The 25,446-nt window shown below is 37.2% G+C and overlaps 1 protein-coding gene across 1 annotated transcript; it reads left to right on the top strand.

The window, feature by feature from the left end:
- Nucleotides 1-3,371: 3,371 nt before the first annotated feature.
- On the top strand, nt 3,372-19,459 carry LOC124089793 (C-type lectin domain family 4 member A-like). The gene is made up of 6 exons (XM_046440011.1): nt 3,372-3,399; nt 5,320-5,436; nt 8,819-8,941; nt 11,310-11,455; nt 15,864-15,982; nt 19,237-19,459. Exons 1-6 carry the CDS (start codon nt 3,372-3,374, stop codon nt 19,457-19,459), a joined length of 756 nt encoding a protein of 251 aa, XP_046295967.1.
- Nucleotides 19,460-25,446: the final 5,987 nt, after the last annotated feature.

Below are 25,446 nucleotides of genomic sequence, written 5' to 3'. Positions count from 1 at the left end.
TTGTTTTCTCAATTTCTTTTTTAAATTTGTTTTAATTGGTTACACATGATAGTACAATGATCTTGACATATACAGTTGAATCAGATGGGATATAAGTTCTCTTTTTTCTCAGTGTACAGGTTGCAGAATTACATTGGTCTTGCAGGAACTCTAACCCAAGTCCCCCCTACCCCCACATAGAAAATTTATTGTTCAAATGCTTGGATAATTGTGAAATGTGTTTCTAATGATTGGCTGCTACTTCTTCTTCTTTTTCTTCTTCTTCTTTGGTGTTTTTTGGAACTGGGGATCAAACCCAGGGCTTTGTGAATGCAAGGCAGATGCTTTGCCACTGAGCTATATCCCAGCCCATCTAATGAATGGCTTGTATTCATGAAAGGCAGACATTGCTGACTCAGTTGGCATACTTACTGATAAAGAGACAGAGAATAAGATTTCCTTCAGAAGGAAAAGTATCAGCAACAAGGCAAGAAGAAGCTTGGAAAAACGAAAATGACTCTGGTGAAGAATGGTGTTTTCCCTGGGATCTGAAGGATAAAACAAATTAGATTCATCAGTAATGAATTCTATTTTTTATTTCCAGTTCCTTGTCTATGAGTTGGCTTTTTCTCACTGTGACCAAAATATCTCAAAAGAACAACTTAGAATAGAAAAAGGTTACTTTGGGTTCATGGCTTCAGAAGTTATTTTGGGTTCATGGTTTCAGTCCATGGTCAGCCTTCTCCATTGCTCTGGGCCTGAGGTGAGGCAGAACATCGTGGAAGAAGGGTGTAGTGGAGGAATGCTGTTCAGCTCAAGACAGCCAGGAAGCAGAAAGAGCAAACAAGGAGCCAGAGAAAAAATATAATCCACTGAGGAATGATGTTGATCAAATTATATTGTCATATCATGTACATGTATGAATATGTAACAATGAATCCCACTAGTGTATATAATTATAATGCACCCATTAAAATATGTAAATAAAAAGTGTATAATCAAAGGGCATGCCCCAGTGACCTAATTTCTTCAGTTGCACCACACTTAATTGCCAAAGAGTAATGTGTTCTAATTATTAATCCATCAATGTCAATTAATCCACTGATTAGTTTATTGTTCTCATAACTATTTTATCTCCAAATGTTCCCAAATTGCCACATAAGCTTTTCAGGGCACATCTCATATCCACAACATAACATTCTGCCCCTGGTCCCCAAAACTTCATATCTATCTAACAATGGAAAAACCATTTAGTCTATCTCCAAGAGTCCTCATAGTTTTCAAAGTTCCAGCATTTCCCAATAGACCAAGTCCAAAGTATCCTCTGAGACTCAAGACAAACTCTGGTAAAGATCCTGAAGTGATAAACTGTACTACAGAGCAATAGTAACAAAAACAGCATGGTACTGGCACCAAAATAGGCTGGTAGACCAATGGTACAGAATAGAGGACACAGAGACTAACCTACAAAATTACAACTACCTCATATTAGACAAAGGTGCCAAAAGCATGCATTGTGAAAAAGATAGAATCTTCAACAAATGGTGCTGGGAAAACTGGAAATCCATATGCAACAAAATTAAATTGAATCCCTATCTCTCACCATGCACAAAAGTTAACTCAAAATGGATCAAGGATCAAGGAATTAAACCAGAGACTCTGTGTCTAATAGAAGAAAAAGTAGGCCGTAATCTCCATTACAAGGGGCTAGGCCTCAATTTTCTTAATAAGATGCCTATAGCACAAGAATTAAAACCAAGAATGAACAAATGGGATGAATTCAAACTAAAAAGTTTTTTTCTCAGCAAAAGAAATAACATATAAATAGGGAGCCTACATCCTGGGATATATATCTCTAGGGTATATTAAGAGATCAACAAGATAAGCACCAAAGACACAAATCATCCAATGAATAAATGGGCCAAAGACCTGAACAGACACTTCTCAGAAGAGGATATACAATCAATCAACAAAATGCTCATCATCTTTAGCAATCAGAGAAATGCAAATTAAAACTACTCTAAGATACCATCTCTCTCCAGTAAGAATGGCAGCCACTATGAAGACAAACAACAAGTGCTGGCAAGGATGTGGGGGCAAAAGGTACACTCATACACTGCTGGTGGGACTGCAAATTGGTGCAGCCAATTTGGAAAGAAGTATGGAGATTCCTTGGAAAGCTGGGAATGGAACCACCATTTGACCCAGCTATTCCTCTTCTTAGGCTATACCCAAAAGACCTAAAAACAGCATACTAGAGGGACACAGCCACATCAATGTTTACAGCAGCACAATTCACAATAGCTAAAATGTGGAGCCAACCTAGATGCCCTTCAGTGGATGAATGGATAAAAATATGTGGCATTTATACACAATGGGATATTACTCAGCACTAAAATAATAAGATCATGGCATTTGCAGGAAAATGGATGGCATTAGAGCAGATTATGCTAAGTGAAGTTAGCCAATCCCCCAAAAAACAAATGCCAAATGTCTTCTCTGATATAAGGGGGGTGATTCAAAAAAGGGGTAGGGAGGGAGAGCATGGGAGGAAGATTACACTAGATAGGGAATAGGGGTGAGAGGGAAAGGGAGGGAGAAGGGGAATAGCATGAATGGTGGAAGGAGACCCTCATCATTATACAAAATACATGTATGAAGATGTGAATTTGGTGTCAACATACCTTATGTACAGAGATATGATAAATTGTGGTATAAAAGTATATTAAGAATTGTAATGCAAAAAAAGAGAGCTCATGTATAATAGCATAATTTGGTGTGAACATACTTTATATACAGAGTTATGAAAGATTGTGCTGTGAATGGATAATTATGATTGTAATGCATTCCACTATTGTCATGTATATAAGAAATAAAAATAAATTAAAAAAAGATCCTGAAGTGAGAATGGGACGTGTACTTGGACAATCCTTTGGTGCCAGCCACTTCCCTGAGAGGACAAAGGAGCTTTGGGTTAGCTGGTAAGAAGGCCTGGTGGGACCATGTGTGGGCACTGACAGGAGAAGTGAGGAGTGAGTGGGTGGAGGGATCCTGAGGGGGAAGAGAGAAGGATTGTATCAGTATAAGAGGGGGCAGAGGAATCATGACTGTAGGAGAGAATGAGAGAGAGGAGGGGGAGAGGAATGGAGGGGGAGGGTTCTGGAGCAGAGGAGGAGGAGCTGTGGTAGCTGGAGGAGGGGAGGGTGCCATTGTGAGAGGGGAGGAGGGAGAGGATTGACCTGCTAGGGTGGGGGAAGACCAGAAGGTGGGGCTGAGAGCAGTTTGGGTGGATCTGAGAATGAGGAAGGAGATGGAGAAGAACAGGAAAGGGGTTTGGGATTTTCCCTAGCAAGGAAGACTTGAGCAGTAGAACAGGTAGAGCAGAGGGTAGGATGGGAGCAAATCTCAAAAAGCCTGAATGTAAGGGACTTCCCTATCTGGTGACAGAAATTGACCAAATCAGTGAGGATTTAAAATCAAAAGTTCCTTTTGGTGGCCATTTTGACCCATTGTCTAAGTCATACTGGGGCCAGGCCACAGTGAAGTGAAAGACCAGGTGCTTATGGCACAGGTCTTGAGTGAGTCCTAATTTGACAAAATTGGAATATAGACAACCCAAAGGAGTTTTAGGGTCTAAGGAGGACTTGGTGGTTCCTGTGACCTGCTGGCACCCTTGGGGGTGGGTGGGAGCAAAAAAGGGTGTCCCAAATTCTTATTGCACACACTTGAGGGACAGATAAGGGCTAGGTGGGGGTTGAGGTGTTCCTGTAATACAAATGGATCAGAATGAATCACACAAGGACTAGGGACATCTCCACAGTTCCCAGGGCTTTCAGCAGAACAGGTGTGGGTCTATGACATGTGCGTGACTTACAGATAGACCCCCCCCCTCCCCCCCCCCCGCTTCCAGGACCGATAGGGGCTGGAAGGTCAGGAGAAATGAGGGAATTTACCCCACTCCTGTTGGCCTGGATGAAAGGAGAGAAAATAAAGAGCAGCTTAGAAATTTCTTGGTTCATTTGAAGGAGAGGGTGGATCTCAACCCCTATGGGTTGAGGAGGGCCCTCCCTATGGAGAGGGCTGAAAAACCCTCCCAGGTTTTGGCACCAGATGTGAGGTCAGGCACCAGTGATCAAAAGGAGGCAGATTAAAAGCAGCTGAACCAGGCTTTTTTGAGATTTGCTCCTGGGAGAGACCCTCCAGTCCAATAGAGCAGGTCCATGAGAATAGCGCCCAGGCTCATCCAGATTGTAATTTTATTGGGCTTAGGGCAAGAAGGGAGGGCTTGTGACAGGAAAGGGAGGTTTTTAGTGTCCCTTGTTCTCCTGGGGTTGGTCAGGAGATCTTGCTGAGATATATGTCCTTCCAGGATTGGTCAGGAGACTCCACTGATTGTCAGGTGGTTATGAGGCACTATCATTGCTTGTCTGTTGGCGCCTGATTGGTTGTTCTTTCACACACTTGGGTTCCCTGGTGCTCTGTTTCCTTAGCCACCTCAAACCAACTTAACAAAGCTTACTTTTGATTTTTACAGAGGCTCACACCACAGTTTGTCTTGAGTCTCAGAGGAGACTTTGGACTTGGTCTATTGGGAAATGCTGGAACTTTGAAAACTATGAGGACTCTTGGAGATAGACTAAATGGTTTTTCCATTGTTAGATAGATATGAAGTTTTGGGGACCAGGGGCAGAATGTTATGTTGTGGATATGAGATGTGCCCTGAAAAGCTTATGTGGCAATTTGGGAACATTTGGAGATAAAATAGTTATGAGAACCATAAACTAATCAGTGGATTAATTGACATTGATGGATTAATAATTAGAACACATTACTCTTTGGTAATTAAGTGTGGTGCAACTGAAGAAATTAGGTCACTGGGGCATGCCCTTTGATTATACACTTTTTATTTACATATTTTAATGGGTGCATTATAATTATATACACTAGTGGGATTCATTGTTACATATTTATACATGTACATGATATGACAATATAATTTGATCAACATCATTCCTCAGTGGATTATATTTTTTCTCTGGCTCCTTGCTTGCTCTTTTTGCTTCCTGGCTGTCTTGAGCTGAACAGCATTCCTCCACTACACCCTTCTTCCATGATGTTCTGCCTTACCTCATGCCCAGAGCAATGGAGAAGGCTGACCATGGACTGAAGCCATGAACCCAAAATAACTTCTGAAGCCATGAACCCAGAGTAACCTTTTTCTGCTCTAAGTTGTTCTTTCAGATATTTTGGTCACAGTGAGAAAAAGCCAACTCATATAGGAGGAACTGGAAATAAAAATAGAATTCATTACTGATGAATCTAATTTGGTTTATCCTTCAGATCCCAGGAAAACCACCATTCCACATCAGAGTAATTTTGGTTTTTCCAAGCTTCTACTTGCTTTTTTGCTGATACTTTTCCTGCTGAAGGAAATCTTATTGTCTGTCTCTTTTATCAGTAAGTATGCCAACAGAGTCAGTTAGTAATGCCTGCCTTTCATGAATAGAAGCCATTCATTAGAAACTGACATTTCACAATGATCCAGTAATTTGAAAAATAAATTTTTCTATTGTGGGGGCATGGGTTGGAGTTCCTGAGAATTCATTGGGAATTTTGCTTTTGCAAAAATCATGGAATTTATGTTCATTGAGAGAATTTGAAGAGTAGATATATGTTTATTGTTTGGTGTTACAGAATAAGATCTATGGGTCATCAGTTCTATATTAGATTCTCTGTGAGAACTCATCTATATTTCCTTAATAGCATTTATAAGGCTAGTCTTATTTGACTACACAGACAGTTACATTTTTGAATGAGCAGGTGAACATCAAGGGTTGGAAGAAATGTTTCAGGAAGTGTTCCCCAGGGAATTTCCTTCTAATAATTTTTGTCTGTCCCATTGTGAGATCTCAGGAATATGTGGATTTATTCATATGTTGTATGTCAGAGTTTATCGAGCTTTCAAAAGTCATAAAACAGCATATATTTAGGTAAATATTTGCTTTATAAATTTTGACATTTGATAAGTTACAATGGCCATAAATATTGTTTGCTAGGACCATGTTAGAGAATCCAGAAATAGCCACAGCCACTGGTCTCAAGATATTAATAGAATAGTTAAAAAACCAGGGCTTACAACATGAGGTGGGAAATATTGTGCAAGTAAGAAGTGAACACAGGAGCCTGAGTAGGTTTCTTAAGGAGGAAACATGTACCTCTGTTACTACCAAATGACATAGATATATTATATGTATGTCATTATAAAATGGAAGAATTGGGGGTAAATATAAACATGCCTGACTGGGAAAATATAGTGCGATGTGAAAAACTTTGAAATGAAGTTGTAGGTGGCAGACAGAAACAGAATTAAGATCATGAAGAAGGTCATATAGTATTATAAAAAAATTTAATTTTTCCCTAAAGGTTATATGATAATATATCCCATGCTACTTAATAAACAAGCTTAAACAGTGAATTGAAACAGCTATTTATTTAGCTCATGCATCTGTGGCTTGGCAATTTACACTGGTCTCAGTTGGGAGATTCCTTTGGTACTAGCTGAACTCACTCATGCATATGATATTGGGGACCAAATCACAGGCAACTTGGCTTCTGAAGAAGAGCATGTGAGCTGGAATTAAAGGATCAGCTTTACTACATTTCTCCTATTATTCATCAGGATAGTCTGGGTTGGTGCTACAGAATGAAATCTATGGATCATCAGTTCCATTAGATTATGTGTGAGAACACATCTGTGTTTTCTTAATAGCATTTATAAGGCTAGTCTTATTTAACTTTACAGACGCTGATATTTTTGGATGAGCCACTTGCAAACTTCCATGATAGAGGGTGAAAAGAAACAAGGCACGTTAAAGTTTGAATTTGGAACTATCCTGGTAGTTTTTGCACATTCTATTGGTCAAATGGAGTCTTAAAGCAGTTCCTATTCTATTGGTGAAGAAAGAGACCTTACTTCTTGATTGGAGAAGCTACAAAGTCTCATTGTAAAGGGGTGTAAATACAAGAAGGGTGGAACATTGAGGCCAGTTTTGCAGTATGTCAGTGATGTGGAGCCATTGATGGATTTTGGGCAGAGATTTGACTTAAGGAGGCATGCTTCTACCGAGGTGTGGAAATGGATTTAGGAGGACAAAGGTGAAGGTAAGGAGAGGTGCTATTTTCTAGAAAATGAACAGATGTAGACAGCATTGTGTTAAGTGAGATAAGCCAGACTGAGAGAGTCATTGGTTGTGTGTCTTCTGTCATATATGATAATTTGGGAGCAAAAAGAGAAAGAGGAGTCAGGTCTCATGAAAATTGAGGGAAAAGTAGTAGAGTAGAGGCAGGGGACCAGGGTGACAGAAGAGGGAAGGGATTGGGGAGGTACTAGGGAATTAAATTGACCAAATAATGTTTTGTGCATGTAAGACTATATAATAGTGAATCCTATTATTATGTATAATTATAATGCACCAAAGAGATGCTAATTCATCTTCACATTGGAAAACATTGAGAGCCTAATTTAAGAATAGTGTTAGTGAAGACAGAGAAGACAGGTAGCTTGAAGGGTAAAGAAGTTATAATCAAGGAGGCCAAGGCTTGATGAATATTGGGGACCCATAAATGTTAAGTGTGAATATAATATTCTGACCTTGTAAATTTAGTAGTGAAGAAGTTGCTCAAAGGTGTAGGCAGTATAGGATGAATAGCGGGTTTATTTTGAGAGATGATTATTTACATTTTGGGCACAATGTGTTAACCTACAATGTACATGTCCAGTGGGTGGCATATTTGCCTGGATTTTAGGAGAGAGTTCTGGAATTTTGGAAGTCATTTACATAATGATAGCAAGTCCCAGAATGGCAATATATGCTATCACTCCAGAAGAGGACTTTAAACAAGAAGTAGAAATTAGGAAAGAACTCTTGGACATGCTACATTTTTTTTTAAAAAAAGGTAAATGGAGGAAGAGAGCTGATTGAAGTAGATAAGAAGCATCAGTAAGGAAGGTGAGGCAGGAACAGAAGAGAACAATGTACCAAGAGCTAAGGAGGAAGACCTGAGTGAATGATTGCAAGAGGCCATTAGAAAATGACTAATAAATTATCCTAGAAAATTACTGATGATCCATATCAAGGACAGTTTTAATGAAATGATGGAAGTCAAAGCCCGAATGAAGTGGGCCAAGAAACAAATAGGAGGTGAGAGGGATAAAAAAGAAATTTAGTTTCTTGAAGTAGTGTTTATTATTAACCCAGGGCCTTGCATATTCTAGGCAAGTGATACTGAGATACTACTGGAGCCCCCCAAATCCATTTTCTAGAGGTGGGGGTGAGTTAGTTCTAAATTGGGAGAGACACACAAAAGAGATGAAGAACAATGTCTTCTTGGTCAATATTTGGGTTTTTGAAAAACATTTTTTCTGTTCTTTAAGATCACCCAGAATTGGGTAAAATTATCAAATTTCCTTCTCATAAAGTCCCAGGTTGTGTTCCTCCTTAAATAACTTCCACTCACACCTCATAAAATTTAGCCTTGGTTTGCATCTTGGGTTAACTCTGAAAGCAGACTATAGATAACATCCTTCAGATCCCATTATGATGGAACTTTCATGTCTTCTTTCAACTCCTCATCTTTTAGTTATTTCTGGAGATACCTAATATTTCCAAAGCAGTAGGATTAGGATTTCATTGACTGAGGGGTCATGGGGACAATTTTTCTGTCAGGCTCTGTCCAGTTGGACATGTGTAGCTTTTGTACATAGAATGCAAGAAAGCAATGTAAAGAGCAATGACCTAATGCTACCAGAAAAATGATTGGGTTTTATTCTGTTTTCTAGCTTTCTTTCAAAAAAATTCTCAGCTGCTTGAAGACAAAAATTATAAAAGACTTATAAAAGAAATGATTGACACAAATCTGGAGAGTGTAAGAATCAATTCAACCATGGAAGTTAAAACTTCATGTGCCTAGAATTCAGTTGCTGACTGTACTATGTAAGATTCCCAAATCAGTATTTATGATTTCCAGGTAACACTAAGAAGTGGAGTCTTATGGTCATTCTAATCTACAAGTGTATAATTTCATAGAATCTAACATTCTGTTTTATTTTTGTTTTTAGTTATAGATGGACACAATATATTTATTTATTTCTGTGCGGTGCAGAGGATGGTATCCAGTACCTCACACGAGCGAGGCAAGTGCTGTACCAGTGAACTACAGCCCCAGCCCAGAATCTAACATTGTAATATTGATATTTAAAGTTGTTCATGTGAAGCTCTATTTTGAAAGGAGTATATTGCTATCGTATTTCTTCAGACAGTTCTTCTTTCTGAGGTTTCTGCAAAGCTACTGTTTTTCTCCCATCAGTCAAACAATTTGATAAAAATGAAGACGACTATATTATTGTGAATGTGAATTATTTTTTACATTTAAATAGGGTGTTTTAAAAATATTTTTAAATTGACAGAAAAATTGAGCAGATAATATTAAAAGATTCTATATTAACCCTACCTTTCATACGCAGTGCCGATGATTATTAACCTTTTTATACATAAGGACATTTGTTACATCAAATGAACCAAAATTTATGAATTTTTCTTTGGTAGTAGGAACTGAATTCAGGGCTTCACACATGCTAGGCAAGTCTATCACTGAGTCACTTCCTTAGCCCAATGTTTTTGATGTTCCAAATTTTTAACTCTTGTTCTTATTTTATGCTAGAATCCCTGCAGTCCCTCACATTACATTTATTTGTCATATCTCTTCAGGTTCCTCTTTGCTATGACATTTTTTCAGATCTTTCTTGTTTGATGACTCTGACAACTTACAGGAATACCATTCTGTGTAATATTGGTTGTGTCTGTGATAAAATTTGAAGATTTTCTAATGAGTATAGGGGGATTATTTCTTTTGGGGAGGAAGGTCACAGATATAAAATGCTATTCATCACATTATTGCAAGGGTATATATTATTAACGTGAATGTTAACTATTGATGCTGAACTTGATCACCTGAGGTAGTGTTTGTCAGGTTTCTCATTGAGAAGCTACTTTTTCCTCTCCTATTCCCACACTGTACAGTTCATAAGGAGGTTGCTACGTGCAGCTAATATTTTATGATGGAGGAGTCATGCTCCAATTTATTAGGGTGGTGTATTATGTTAGTGCTCTCCAGAGGAACAGAAGCCATGTGAATATGGATTTTATTTTAAGAACTTGATTCATGGAAATGTGGGGGCTTGATAAGTCCAAAATTTGATCTGGGTAACTTTTAGGCTGAAGAATCAGGAAGGAGTGTCAGATGGAGGCCAAAGGAAGTCTGCTAGGCTTTTAAAATTTTATTATATTTTTCAGTGTTAAATTTTCCATTTTTTTACATCTTGTTTTTGTTGTCTACATTTTTTGTTTCTTTTTTTATTAAATTATTCATCCTAATTTATTATACATAATGGCAGAATGCAATTCGTTTTATGTTACACATATAGAGCACAATTTTTCAAGTCACTGATTGCACACAAAGTATTTTCACACAATTCATGTCTTCATACATGTACTTAGGGTAATGATGTCTAACTCATTCCACCATCATTCCTACCCATTTGCCCCTTCCCTTCCCCTTTCTTGCCTTTGCCCTAAAGTTCCTCCATTCCTCCCATACTTCCTCCCCACCCCACCCCGCATCTCCATTATGAGTCAGCATTCCTTTGCTTCTATTTTGGGGATGATGGTTTGTGTAGGGTACCTGAGATTGAACTTTGGGCTGCCAAACTTCTGAGCCACTTTCCAGCTCTTTTTTTTTTTTTTAAATTTTGACACAGGGATTTTCGAAGTTATTTAGGGCTTTTCAAAGTTATTTAGGGCTTTTCCTTTGTCTCAAGATCAGTTGTATCTTTTTGTTGAAGCATTTTTATGTTGGTTGCTTTAAAATTTTTGTCAGGTAATTGTAACAATTTTGTTATCTGTTATTTATTTATTTGCCACTATTGATTATCATTTTTTTACTAAAATTGAGAACTTCCTGGTCCTTGGTATGATTAATTATTTTGTGTTGAAACTTGTATATTTTTGTTTTGAGGTTTTGGAGTCTTGGTTTTATTTAAACAATATTTTTAGCTGTTTTTTTTTCTTATACCACTCTAGCAGGAGAGACTGACTGGTGGAGGCAGACGTAGCTCTTTGGCACCTGAGGAAAGGAGTCCCTTTTATATCTGTATGCATATGAAAGCTACAGCTTTCATGCTATTTCCCTAGGTCTTTAAATTTAATAATATACTTTAAAATTAAATTATTATATATTGTACCTATTTTCTCTTCTTGCCAATAAAGGAAAAGTCTGGAGCTGTTGCCCAGAGAATTGGAAGTCATTTAGTTCCAGTTGCTACTTTCTTTCTACTGATAGAAAATCTTGGAAAGAGAGTCAGGATAACTGCTCTAGAATGGAGGCTCACCTGGTGGTGATCAACAGCAAGGAAGAGCAGGTACTTTCTAAGAGACAATGGAGTCATGAGCCTGTCTGATTTTTGTATATGTCTTTGCTAAGAAGGGATATTGATGCTTTGGCAGAAGACTTTCCATAAAACAGATAGGAGAGGCTCCCTCAGCCTTCACATTCCACAACTTGTACCTTCTTTAGTGTAACTCATCTACCCCCAGGGATATTGTGGCATTCAACATATGAGACCTGGGGGTTTAGTGGAAGGATTAAAATGTTTCTGCCAACAGCAGCAGTTGGTTATTTCAATATATAACTGGTTTCTGAATGAGCAACTGCTTAACAGAAAAAAGAATTAACTTGAATAGGTAAAGTTAAATCAGGAGACTCACAATCAGCAATCAGGAATGAAATTTTAAGAATTGTGAAATGCTGGGTGTTATGTGCATGCTTGTAATCCCAGGGGCTTGGGAGGCTGAGGCAGGAGGATCTGAAGTTCAAAGCAATCCTCCACAATGTAGCAAGGCACTAAGCAATTTAGTAAGACCTGTTCCTAATTAAAATATAAGAAAGGGTAGGGATGTGGCTCAATAGTTAAGCTCAATAGTTAATTTTGGGTACCCCCCCCCAAAAAGTTCATGATGTTATGAGAGGAAAAAGATTAATTTGTAAGAATTTTCTTATGCACAACTTTGAAGAATGTTCTCTCAGTGAAAAAAAGAGGGAAAGTGTGGGTGGATCTGGGTCTCTGGGCTTGATCTCCTGTGGTAGTCTGTTGGTCGGAAGGGATGGTCCTGTGATGGAGGCTAGGCTCCACAATGGAATATTACTCAGAAACAAAAGAGAATAAAATTATGGCCTTTGCAGGTAAATGGATGGAGTTAGAGAAGATAATGCTAAGTGAAGTAAGCCAATCACAAAAAACCAAATGCCAAATGTTTTCTCTGATATAAGGAGGCTGATTCATAGAGGGGTAGGAAGGGAGAGCCTAGGAGGAACAGACGAACTAGGGCAGAAGGGTGGGAGGGGGAGTTTTATAAATCTATTTATCTGTTTAATCATCACACTGGAATGATATAGAATATAATTTACTAAAGAATATTACCTCACCCTCCTTCCAATTACTAGCAAACAGGAATTGCTATTCTGATTTTTATTACCATAGTGTTTTTCCTGTTACTGAACTTTATATAAGTCCTTTTAGTTCTTTCTAATAGTCATTAACTATCAACCTCTTTATCTGATCCAAAATTCCTCTGTGTAATACTCTTGGAATGTATCCCTAAGCTTGACATGCCTCTAGACCCCACCAATCCCAAAGCCAACAATACCATAAAGATAATATCTGTAAAAGAAAATAAAATGATGGTGGAATGTAGTTATCATTATTATCCAAAGTACAGGTATGAAGAAACAAATTGGTGTGAATATACATTGTATACAACCAGAGATATGAAAAAATGTGCTCTGTATGTGTAATAAGAATTATAATGAATTCTGCTATTATGTATAAAAATAAAAATTAATTAAAAATAAGAAAAAAGGGAAAGTGAATTTGAGATGGAATTTCATTATGATTATAGATAGAAATTGCTTCCATATTTAATAAAATTAAGGCTCACAGATGATGTCTTTGATCCTTTTGTGCTCAAAGATCTGCAGTTCTGAGGTCCCCATCTGGTTATTCCTGAACCATATCCTTTTGTTTTTATTTCTGTATGATCATAAAGAGTTCAGTTGAAAAATCACACTGTAGCTTTAAATATGTACAATTACTAGTTGTTAGTAAAATCTTTTTTTTTAAATTTTTTATTATTGGTTGTTCAAAACATTACATAGTTCTTGATATATCATATTTCACACTTTGATTCAAGTGGGTTATGAACTCCCATTTTTACCCCATATACAGATTGCAGAATCACATCAGTTACACATCCATTGATTTACATGTTGCCATACTAGTGTCTGTTGTATTCTGCTGCCTTTCCTATCCTCTACTATCCCCCCTCCCCTCCCCTCCCCTCCCCTCTTCTCTCTCTATCCCCTCTACTGTCATTCATTTCTCCTCCTTGTATTATTTTTCCCTTTCCCCTCACTTCCTCTTGTGTGTAATTTTGTATAACCCTGAGTGTCTCCTTCCATTTCCATGCAATTTCCCTTCTCTCTCCCTTTCCCTCCCACCTCTCATCCCTGTTTAATGTTAATCTTCTTCTCATGCTCTTCATCCCTACTCTGTTCTTAGTTACTCTCCTTATATCAAAGAAGACATTTGGCATTTGTTTTTTAGGGATTGGCTAGCTTCACTTAGCATAATCTGCTCTAATGCCATCCATTTCCCTGTAAATTCTATGATTTTGTCATTTTTTAATGCAGAGTAATACTCCATTGTGTATAAATGCCACATTTTTTTTATCCATTCATCTATTGAAGGGCATCTAGGTTGGTTCCACAGTCTTGCTATTGTGAATTGTGCTGCTATGAACATCGATGTAGCAGTGTCCCTGTAGCATGCTCTTTTTAGGTCTTTAGGGAATAGACCGAGAAGGGGAATAGCTGGGTCAAATGGTGGTTCCATTCCCAGCTTTCCCAGAAATCTCCATACTGCTTTCCAGATTGGCCGCACCAGTTTGCAGTCCCACCAGCAATGTACAAGAGTACCCTTTTCCCCACATCCTCGCTGCACTTGTTGTTGTTTGACTTCAGAATGGCTGCCAATCTTACTGGAGTGAGATGGTATCTTAGGGTGGTTTTGATTTGCATTTCTCTGACTGCTAGAGATGGTGAGCATTTTTTCATGTACTTGTTGATTGATTGTATGTCCTCCTCTGAGAAGTGTCTGTTCAGGTCCTTGGCCCATTTGTTGATTGGGTTATTTGTTATCTTATTGTCTAATTTTTTGAGTTCTTTGTATACTCTGGATATTAGGGCTCTATCTGAAGTGTGAGGAGTAAAGATTTGTTCCCAGGATGTAGGCTCCCTATTTACCTCTCTTATTGTTTCTTTTGCTGAGAAAAAAAACTGTTTAGTTTAAGTGAGTCCCATTTGTTGATTCTAGTTATTAATTTTGTGCTATGGGTGTCGTATTGAGGAATTTGGAGCCCGACCCCACAGTATGTAGATCGTAGCCAACTTTTTCTTCTATCAGACGGCGTGTCTCTGATTTGATATCAAGCTCCTTGATCCATTTTGAATTAACTTTTGTGCATGGCGAGAGAAAGGGATTCAGTTTCATTTTGTTGCATATGGATTTCCAGTTTTCCCAACACCATTTGTTGAAGATGCTATCCTTCCTCCATTGCATGCTTTTAGCCCCTTTATCAAACATAAGATAGTTGTAGTTTTGTGGATTGGTTTCTGTGTCCTCTATTCTGTACCATTGGTCCACCCGCCTGTTTTGGTACCAGTACCATGCTGTTTTTGTTACTATTGCTCTGTAGTATAGTTTGAAGTCTGGTATCGCTATACTGCCTGATTAACACTTCCTGCTTAGCATTGTTTTTGCTATTCTGGGTCTTTTATTTTTCCATATGAATTTCATGATTGCTTTCTCTTTTTCTACAAGAAATGCCATTGGGATTTTGATTGGCATTGCATTAAACCTATAGAGAACTTTTGGTAATATCGCCATTTTTATGATGTCAGTTCTGCCTATCCATGAACAGGGTATATTTTTCCATCTTCTAAGATCTTCTTCTATTTCTCTCTTTAGGGTTCTGTAGTTTTCATTGTATAAGTCTTTCACCTCTTTTGTTAGGTTGATTCCCAAATATTTTATTTTTTTTGAGGATATTGTGAATGGAGTGGTTGTCCTCATTTCCATTTCAGAGGATTTGTCGCTGATATACAGGAATGCCTTTGATTTATGCGTGTTGATTTTATATCCTGCCACTTTGCTGAATTCATTTATTAGCTCTAATAGTTTGTTTGTAGACCCTTTTGGGTCTGCTCGGTATAGAATCATGTCACCTGCAAATAGTGATAATTTAAGTTCTTCTTTTCCTATTTTGATGCCTTTAATTTCTTTCGTCTGTCTAATTGCTCTGGCCAGTGTTTCGAGAACTATGTTGAACAGAAGTGGTGAGAGAGGGCATCCCTGTCTTGTTCCAGATTTTAGAGGGTATGCCTTCAATTTTTCTCCATTCAGAATGATGCTAGCCTGAGGCTTAGTAAAATCTTTAAAAAGATATAAAGAAGATAGAAATGTTAACTATGCCAATTTGATCATTATGCACTGTGTATATGTATCGAACTATCATGTTATCTGATAGATTTTACAATTAAAATAAGAAAGAAGAAATAAATCACCAAAATTATTTAAAAAATATTTTTATTGGCAAATTTTATTTACATTTCATTCTGTTTTATTACTACCAGTACCTTCCATGATTTGGCAAATTAAAAAAAAACCTCAGTTCAAGCTGAGTATCTAAAGCCTATGACTTCTTTTCTTTTAGGATTTCCTCACTCAGAATATGGATAAAACTTCTGCTTATTTTGTGGGACTATCAGATTCAGGGGGTCAAGGACACTGGCAATGGGTTGATCAGACCCCTACAACCAAAGTGCCACATGAGTACAGAATTTAGATAAAGGAATCCTGGATCCTGGATCATGCAGGAAGTTTAGAGTGTTCCAGCATCAGTTCTGAAACTAGAACAGCTCACTCTTGTCCTGTTGCACACACAGTTAATCAATTTTATTACCTCATTAAATTATTACAGAACCTTAGGAGGCACACATTATTTTTTCTATTATAGAACTGAGGAAATTGAGTTTGGAGAGTATAGATAGTTCAGCTAAGGTCACCCAATAGTCTTTAGAACCAGGTGGATTCTACTTTGTTTTTAAAAACTCTATTTATTCTCTGTAATAAAATTCATGTTTTTAAAGATCATTATGGATTATTGTGATTTAATATTTCTCACAAAGAAAAAATCCTAAATTTGGATATTATTATAATATCTCACATTTATGTAATCTTTAAAGGCATTAAATACATTAGTATACTTCCACCTTTGATCCTTATATCTTCTTTGTGAAATATATAGTGCTGTTACTATGGTCCAGTTTTTAGATGGGCAAACTGAGAATCTAAGAAATTAAATTATTTGACCTAGAAAACAGGAATAAGTAGAAGATATAGAGATTTAACCATTTCTTCAGATTTCAAAATCATCCCATTAAAAGAGGAAAAAAAGCCTTTATTGATACATGGGACCATGGTGACTTCTTTTCATCATATAAGAAAGCCCCATTGATTGACAGTCCCCTGGCAATGGGACCTACGTTTAGAGGAGAGCCTATGGGTAACTTTTGGTCAAATGTTAAGTGCGATAAGGTATGAGAAAATATGAGTGATGAGGGCACAATTTTCAAGATAAATGTCAGAGGTGTTGGTGGAGGAGAAACTACATGAGAATTGGGAAGGTTTGGTTGGTCTGGGCATATCTGACCCTGACTTCCACAGAGTTCCACCCCAGCCTCTGGCCCCATAACTGACTCTAACCCCTGTAAAAGCAGTCTTGGAAGAATCACTTCATCCTTTTTTCTCTGTTTCAGATTCTGGCATCCATGTGAGCCAATTCATAGTGGAGAGCATTGTGTTATAGTAAACCATCATTTTCCGTCATTGCAATGGGGCTGGAATGATACACGTTGCAAAGATGGTCAAGTATCAGTTTGTGAAATGATGAAGATCTACTTATGAGCCACCACTTTTCATGAACATGTGTTTGGATGTCTGGCTCTATTCTAGAGCTAGCTCATAAGTTCTTCTTTATGAAAGACATTCCATAGACTTTTAGGTATGTTAGTGTTGCATATGGAATTTATCAGTTTATTTCCTACAGAGCACTTAATACAATAATTGTGAGGGACTTCCTCTACTAAGGAACATGAAAGGTCCTGTTCACAACTGACAGTCATACTGTAACCATGAGGGAAAGTAGCCTTCAAATGATAGAAATACCATGGATGGTAGAGTAGAGCCATGGGAAGGACCTGGTTATTTAAGTTCTTTGTGGGTCACTGAATCAACTATTTTCACAGCATAACCTACTGTAAGATTTTATTATGAAGACTAATAAATTTCTAATTATTGTCCAATTGAGTCCTGATGGATTTAAGAAAATATATTAGTTTTAGTGACTAGATTTTATTGAGCTATCATTTACATAAGTAAAAGGCACACACTTTCTGAGTAGTTTCATGATTTTGTCAAGTGTGTGCAAACCTGTAACCACCATGATTATCTACAATAAAGATTTCTAGCACTGCCCAATGTTCCCTGTCCTGACCAAATGAATGCAGTGTTCTGATTCCAGCTTTTCAAATTCCATATAAAACAGATAACAAAGTTTGCTTTTTCTTTTTACTTTCTTTATCTCAGTATGTTTGTGAGATTCTCCTAAGCTTTTTGTATTTTTTCATTGGTAGATTCAATTTTTTATGGAATTGTGTTTCATTGTAACATGATCTTTTTATCTCAGTAAGCTTTGAATTATTTTTATACCTTATCTATTCTGAATAAAGCTTCTTCTTTTACATGGCTTTTTGTGTAACTCTGTATTTTTTTCTTAGAAATGTGCTCAGGAATGGAATGTATTCACACCCCAGTATTATAGAGAATAGTATTAGTGCCCTAAAATTTCTCACTTTCAGTTACTATCCTTTTCTTCCTGACAACTCCTTGTATTTACTGATTTTTATGCTTTTGTCTTTTACAGATTATCATAAGTTGGATCATACACAGATTTTTCCAAAGTCCTCTTACTGTTAGTTATGAGCATTTAAGATTCCTCCATTTTATTTTATGGCATGTTGACATTTCTTTTTATTGCAGAAAATATTCTACCACAGTTTATTCATCTATTGAAGGACATATTGCTTGCTTCTAATGTTTGACACTTAGGAATGAAGTTTTTATTTGGCTTCTTTTGTGGATTTTTGTGTGAATACGTTTTCAATTCATTTGTGTTAACACCTAGGAGGACTCTTGTTAACTTGGGTGTTAAGACTTCCATAGTGGCTATCATTTTGCATTTGACCAGCCATGAATCAAAGTGTTCCTATTGTTACATTTTCTGGCCAGCATTTGCAATTGACAGTGTTGTGGATGTTGTCCATTAATATGTGTGCTGTGGTGTTTAATTTTTAAAATGTTTTTCTCCATATCAATTACAATGTAAAATCCCTTGGCACTAGAGCAGATTATGCTTAGTGAAGCTAGCCAATCCCTAAAAAACAAATACCAAATGTCTTCTTTGATATAATGAGAGCAACTAAGAACAGAGCAGGGAGGAAGAGCAGGAAGAAAAGATTAACATTAAACAGATACATGAGGTGGGATGGAAAGGGAGAGAAAAGGGAAATTGCATGGTAATGGAGGGAGACCCTCATTGTTATACAAAATTACATATAAGAGGTTGTGAGGGGAATGGGAAAATAAACAAGGAGAGATATGAATTACAGTGGATGGGGTAGAGAGAGAAGATGGGAGGGGAGGGAGGGGGGATGGTAGAGGATAGGAAAGGTAGCAGAATACAACAGTTACTAATAGGGCATTATGTAAAAATGTGGATGTGTAACCGATGTGATTCTGCAATCTGTATTTGGGGTAAAATTGGGAGTTCATAACCAACTGGAATCTAATGTATGAAATATGATATGTCAAGAGCTTTATAATGTTTTGAACAACCAATAAAAAAAATTAAAAAAAAAAAAAAAAAAAAAAAAAAAAGGAATCAACACAGGTAGCCTGAACCCCGAGCCTGTATTTTTAATCACTGTATTATTTTCCATATTTCAATTTATTTCTTTATGCTACAGCAAGGTACTCTTAAATATTGTTGGGTCAGCAGGCTTCCCTTCCCCTCCTCTTTCATGGCGGATGTGGGAGAAGACTTTCCACCTGGCTGAAGAGACTCAAAATGGCCAATCAGAAGCTGACATGGCAATGGATCCCAACCAACACGGGTTTCTGCAGCTGAAGCAATCGCCCTGTGAACTCACATCAGCACTGACCAACCCGCAACAGACACGATCCCCCTAAACTCAGTTCTGGCCAACCTGCTCTCCATAGCTTCAATATAGATGGCCTAGGCCCTCCTGCCTCCTGCTTTGCTTATTAGCATTGTTCCTGCCTTTCCTGCCCAGGACCTCCCTGGCCCTCACCCTTTGATGGTGAACCTCTCCCGGAACGCCCCCTCCCCCCCATAAACCTTCTTTTGGTGCCTCAAAAAAAAAAAAAAAAAAAAAAAAATGTAAAATCCTTGAGTGCAGTGACTTTGATTTGTTCACTGTTGAGTCCTCAGACAACATAGTAACTGGCCCCAAGTTGTCACTCAATAAGTATTGATTGAAATAGAAAATGAATGTGTCTGTAGGAGTGGCAAAAAGTTGTTCATCACTGTCTGGGTAAATTTCATACAGGGGGAAATGTTTGAAAATTTATCAAGTTTGGAAATTTAAGACAAAACCTACATTCTAGCTTTTGTCAATAATGAAGTCCATATGTGATGTCTGTTATATGCATGCATCTATTTGGGTAGGGACAAGGGAAGAGAGGGGTATTATTTATTGGCTCCCTAAAGCCACAATCACAAGTTCCATAAAAAGATGAAATAAGTAGAAATTTTCTGTTTTTTTAATTGATTTTTTAAAAAAATAAAGGACAGTGGAATGCATTATAATCCTCATTTCATGTATGTAGCACAGTTTTTCCTATCTCTGGTTGTATATAAAGTATGTTGACACCAATTCATGTCTTCATACTTGTACTTTGGATGATGATGTCTATCACAATCCACCATCAGAAATTTTCGCTTTAAAAATTTAAGTTCAATTTATGTTTAAATGATACATAAATCATTAAATTGTGCATATTATGGGGTACTATGTAATGTTTCAACATGTGTATGCATAGTGTAGTGTTTAAATCAAGTTAAACATATATATCTCCTCAAACATTTATCAGTTCTTCATGTAAAAACAGACAAAATCCTTTTTTTTAATTAAAAATTTTTTTTTAAATTTGTAGATGGACACAATACCTTTATCTTATTTACCATTATGTGGTAATGAGGATTGAACTTTGTGCCTCACACATGCTAGGCAAGAGCTCTACCATTGAGCCAAAACCTCAGCCATTAAATTTTTTTTTCTAGCATATTTTTATTGTTGCATTGTAATCGAGGGCACAGAGTAGTGTCTGCTTTCAAGACTGGAGCTCTGCTGAAGATGTTAGCAGACAGGCAGCCTCACAAGTGAAGATGCTGCTGACTTCCTAGCAGAAACCTGAGAACACTAGATGTATATAATCCCCTATTCAATATCCCAGATTCATGAGGTAAAGCTGTTTTATAACAAATCCTCTAAAAATTGTTTTTCAGAAGTAACATTACCTAATCTGTCCTAAAGGAGCATGCATTAGTGACAGATAATGGGACTTTACTTCATTGTAATGCTAAAATCTACATGCAGGGAAAAAACTGAAGGCTCATTTCCAAAACATGGAAAGTATAAAGGAGCATGTTGTCAGACTTCTTTGTGCAGGAAAGTCCCCACCTACGTTTGTGATGATGTCTTCTCTCAACCAGGTCATGCATTCCCTGCCAAATAAACTGCAGCTTGCTCTGGCAGACAGCAGGGCTTTGGGAGCAATTCCCCATTTGCAAACAAATTTGACTCCATGTCATTATTCTTGGTGTTATGTTCTGCCTGGATTCTCACCTAGAAGTGGATCCATTAGTTTGGAGGACACAGTCATTGTTCAAGGAAGTGGAAGAATTGTGATGCTGTGTGTAGAGGGGTGTTGTCATATCCCACCATCCCTAAGCTCTGGGTTCTTGCTGCTTATGGGGAAGGTGCAGAATGCAAAAGTTGGGCAGGTGGCAAGTACAGATCTTCAGCTTCACTGAAGTGCTTCAGGCTGGCCTTGGTGCAGCAACCTCGGGGATGTGCACTCATTTCTTCTGCTCACCTTCTGAACCTAGGCCCAGGGTTTAGTGATGCAGCTGCTGCAGAAACTTGGCCACCTGCAAAATGGTTTCTGTTGAAAGGACAGTACCCTGCAGCAGCATTCCCATACCTCTTCCTGGAGATTAGCCTTTTTCTCCAAGAATAGGGCCAGAACTGAGCTTTGGCGCTCTGGCTCTGCATGGGCTGTTGCTGCCCACAGATCTCTACACGGAAAGAACCCTCTCAGGGAGGTCAGGTCATTGTCAGGACTGGTCATATTCAAAGGGCACAGGTCCTGGAACCTTCAAAATTAGCAACTGTGTCTGCAAGGTCTTCATTATGCCTCCATGTGTCTTGGTTTGTCTGTTTTTTTTTTTTTTTGCTGCAAATGTGCAAATGTCAGGACATCTTTCTTTTTTTAATAATTATTTTTTAGTTATAGGTGGACACAATATCTGTATTTTATTTTTATGTGGTGCTGAGGATTGAACCCAGTGCCTCATGCATGCTAGGCAAGCGCTCTACCACTGAGCCACAACCCCAGGCTGGACATCTTTCTTTTAAATGAGTGAATAATAGTTCATTGTGTATATATACCATATTTTCTTCATTCCATCTTTTGGTTAATGGTACCTAGGCTGATACCATGTCTTAGTTATGAATAGTGCATGCAGTCAGTGTAACTGGCTCTTTTGTATGCTGACTTCATTTCCTTTGGATATATAGCCAGGAGTAATGTTGATTGATCCTATGATAGTTCCACATGTAACTTTTTGAGGAATCTCCATATTGTTTTTCATAGTGGCCATACCAATTTACATTTCAACCATCAGTATATAAGAGTTTCCTTTTCTCTATGGTCTCTCCAGCATTTGTTAATTTTTGTTGTTTTGATAATAGTCATTCTAAATGGGGTGATATTTTATCTCCTTTCAGTTTTGGTTTGCATTTCCCTGATGGCTAATGACATTGAGCATTTTAAAATACATTTATTGGTCATTTGCATTTTTCTTTTGAGAAGGTGTATTCAGATCATATACCCATTTTTATTTGGATGACTTGTTTTATGTTGTTAAGTGTTCTTTTATTTTCTTCTAGAGTTCAGATAATAAGCATCTGTGAGATTAATAGTTGTCAAAAATTTTCTCCCTTTGTGTAGGTCATCTCCTCACTCTGCTGATTTTTCCTTTGCTGTGTGGAAGCTTTTTAGTTTGATATAATCCAAGTGTCAGTGTTGCTTTTGTTTCCCATGCTTTGGGGAAATATCCATCTCTTGGTCCTACCTGGAAAATCATTGCCTGTACCCATGTCTTGGAGAACATCATTAGGGAAGGTTAATTGGGGAGGGGTAAGGAAGTCAAGAGCTCTTTAACTTGCTTGTCCTAAATGGAGCTGAGGAGAATGTTTCCTCTTCCTTCACAGTTAGATGACTTGATCATCGAGTTTATTTCTTCATCTCTAATAGGATCTGGAAATAAATGGCAACATTTTATAACCACTTCCTCCATCTCCCCTTATGATTTATTTTATCTCAAAACAACCATGGGAGAAACTTTTGGGGTTTCTATCTTGTTTCTCAAAGTCTGTTTCATCATGTGCCACAGCTATGACTATCCCATCACTACAAGTGCCCTGCTGAGTTCAAGTCCACTTTTTATGCAGGGCCAGTTATGGAGGTCTGTTTAATTAAATTATTGGCTATTGGTGATGGCACTTGGTTTCCAGTCCTTTTCCCTCCTTGGGTGTAATTGAATACTTCAATTGTTCACTCACATGATTTGTTCCTCTAGCAAGCAGCTCACATTCTGGAACTATCTTGAGGAGCATCAAGAGTCACATAATTGGTATAAGGTCAAGCATGGCTGAAAGGGGCATGTTATGAACCAAAAAAAACTGTCTACTATTATCTTTATTGTTCCAAACCTACTTTGGGAATTTGGGGAGAAAAACCCAAATATTATAAAAATGATGCTTTTATTATCCTATTACTGAGAAAGTTTTAAGGTGTTAGAAACTCTGTGCCAAGAACTGAGGATGAAAATAAGTGTATATTTCTTTTTATAACCCAATATTGTGAATTCAATGTCCATATATCCATAATAGATTTCCATGTATTCAGACTGCTGCTTCCTTAAGAATGTGCATATTTTTTGATGTTAATAAAGAAAAAAAAAGTACATAATCTACATTCTACAACCTGCAATATATTGATGCAGGTTCCCAAAGTCATTGACATGAAGTCTATTTGTGAATTTAAACCATTTCAGACTTCCTTTTACCTGAGGAGGGAGGATTAAAAATTTTTATTGACCTTTGCCCAATATTCGTCTAGACTGATACCTTTATAATAATGACCTCAAGTACTGTAGTCCTGCCAAGAGGAGCAGAATTTTTATTCTCTAAGAAAATGACAAATCTGGGCTGGGGATGTGGCTCAAGTGGTAGCGCACTGGCCTGGCATGTGTGCGGCCCGGGTTCGATCCTCAACACCACATACAAACAAAGATGTTGTGTCCGCTGAAAACTAAAAAATAAATATTAAAAAATTTCTCTCTCTATCTCTCCTCTATCTCTCTTTCTCTCTTTAAAAAAAAAAAGAAAATGACAAATCTGGCGAAACAAAGATAATGTGTGGGTAGAATTAAAGCACTTTCAGTATGTACTCTACCAGGACCACTAGTCTTAGGAATGTTTTGCTTGTCAACCTGTAAAAGGAAATTTAAAAGACATGTAGCCTCTTATGCAATTTAACATTGAAAATATTTCTTCATATTATAGAAGCAAAGGTTTCAACTTGCGGAACTTCGTAAATACTGACCTTTAAAATGATTACTTCTCTTTTTAAAATATACCTCTCAGTGTCTAGAAACCATAACAAAGTGTTAATCCCCATGATCCATTAAAAGAAGAATAAGTGGAAATTCTGTTATTCTGGTTATCACTAATTTTGTGGGGGATAAAGGCTTTTCCCTTTGGAAAAAAATGTGTCTTGTTTAGTAGTTAGATGTTTTATACTCTTTTCCCCCTTGGACTAATATTTATGTCACAATTTTTTATATAATTTTTTTATTTATATATGACAGCAGAATGTACTACAATTCTTATTACATATATAGAGCACAATTTTTCATATCTCTGGTTGTATACATAGTATATTCACACCAGTTCCTGTCTTTGTACATGTACTTTGGATAGTAATGATCATCACATTCCACCATTATTAATTACCCCTTGCTCCCTCCCTTCTTATCCAACCCTATGTCACACTTCTTTTATCCACAAAACACATACATACGTACATGTTTAAAAATTTTCTTTCCTCTGGGCTGTTAGGTTTTAAGGTTGTAAAAATTCTTTTGGATTGGCTTATTGTTAAAAGTCTGATCAGTATATAATATTGAATACATCACAAGTTTACTATAAATTTTGATAAAACATTACTAATACAATGAAATTCCATTTGAAATCTTAGCAAGGTGAATGGGGATTTTAAAAACTGTGATCTGATGTATCCATCATCAAATCATATTATTGTTAGCATAAGGTAGTTTTCAACATTAATGATATTCCTAATTTTCAACTTGATGACACAAACTAATAAATTTTCATCTCTTAAAGTAGTAGATAGAAATGAAGTGAGGTTTGTTAGAAATTTATCCAAGTTTTTGAAAAATTTAGTTCTCTATTCATGATCATATAGTAAACTATTATGAAAATTATTTGTAATGGCCTGCCAAATAAGAATTTGATTATGTTATTTTGTTAGCTATTTATTGATGTGATCAAAGTGTCTTATAAGAACAACTAAGTGGAGGAAAAGTTCATTTGGAGGTCATGGTCCCAGAGGTATAAATTCATGGACTCCAATGCTCTGAGCCTGAGATGAATAGGAACGTTGTGGCAGAAGGTCGTGGTGGAGGGGAGATGCTTAGCTTAGGGAACCTGAGACAAGACATAATCCTCAAGGGCATGCACCAATGACCAACTTCCTTTTGCCACACTCTTATCTGCCTAGTTACCTCCAGCAGTTTTTTCAAGTGATTTGTACATGAATTAATCCGCTGATGGTGTTACAGTTCT

Source organism: Marmota monax, unplaced genomic scaffold, assembly GCF_021218885.2.
Source record: "Marmota monax isolate L192 unplaced genomic scaffold, Marmota_monax_Labrador192_F-V1.1 WCK01_AAM20220418_F8-fsc00449, whole genome shotgun sequence".
Taxonomy (NCBI): Eukaryota; Metazoa; Chordata; class Mammalia; order Rodentia; family Sciuridae; genus Marmota; species Marmota monax.
This window is presented reverse-complemented; position numbering and strand designations above follow the sequence as displayed.

Excerpts from the sequence above, each read along its gene's own strand:
- LOC124089793 (XM_046440011.1), top strand. The coding sequence starts at position 3,372 with ATGGGAGCAAATCTCAAAAAGCCTGAAT. Across the intron at positions 5,437-8,818 it reads ATTGTCTGTCTCTTTTATCA|CTTTCTTTCAAAAAAATTCT; the intron begins GTAAGTATGCCA and ends TCTGTTTTCTAG. Across the intron at positions 8,942-11,309 it reads CATGGAAGTTAAAACTTCAT|TCTGGAGCTGTTGCCCAGAG; the intron begins GTGCCTAGAATT and ends ATAAAGGAAAAG.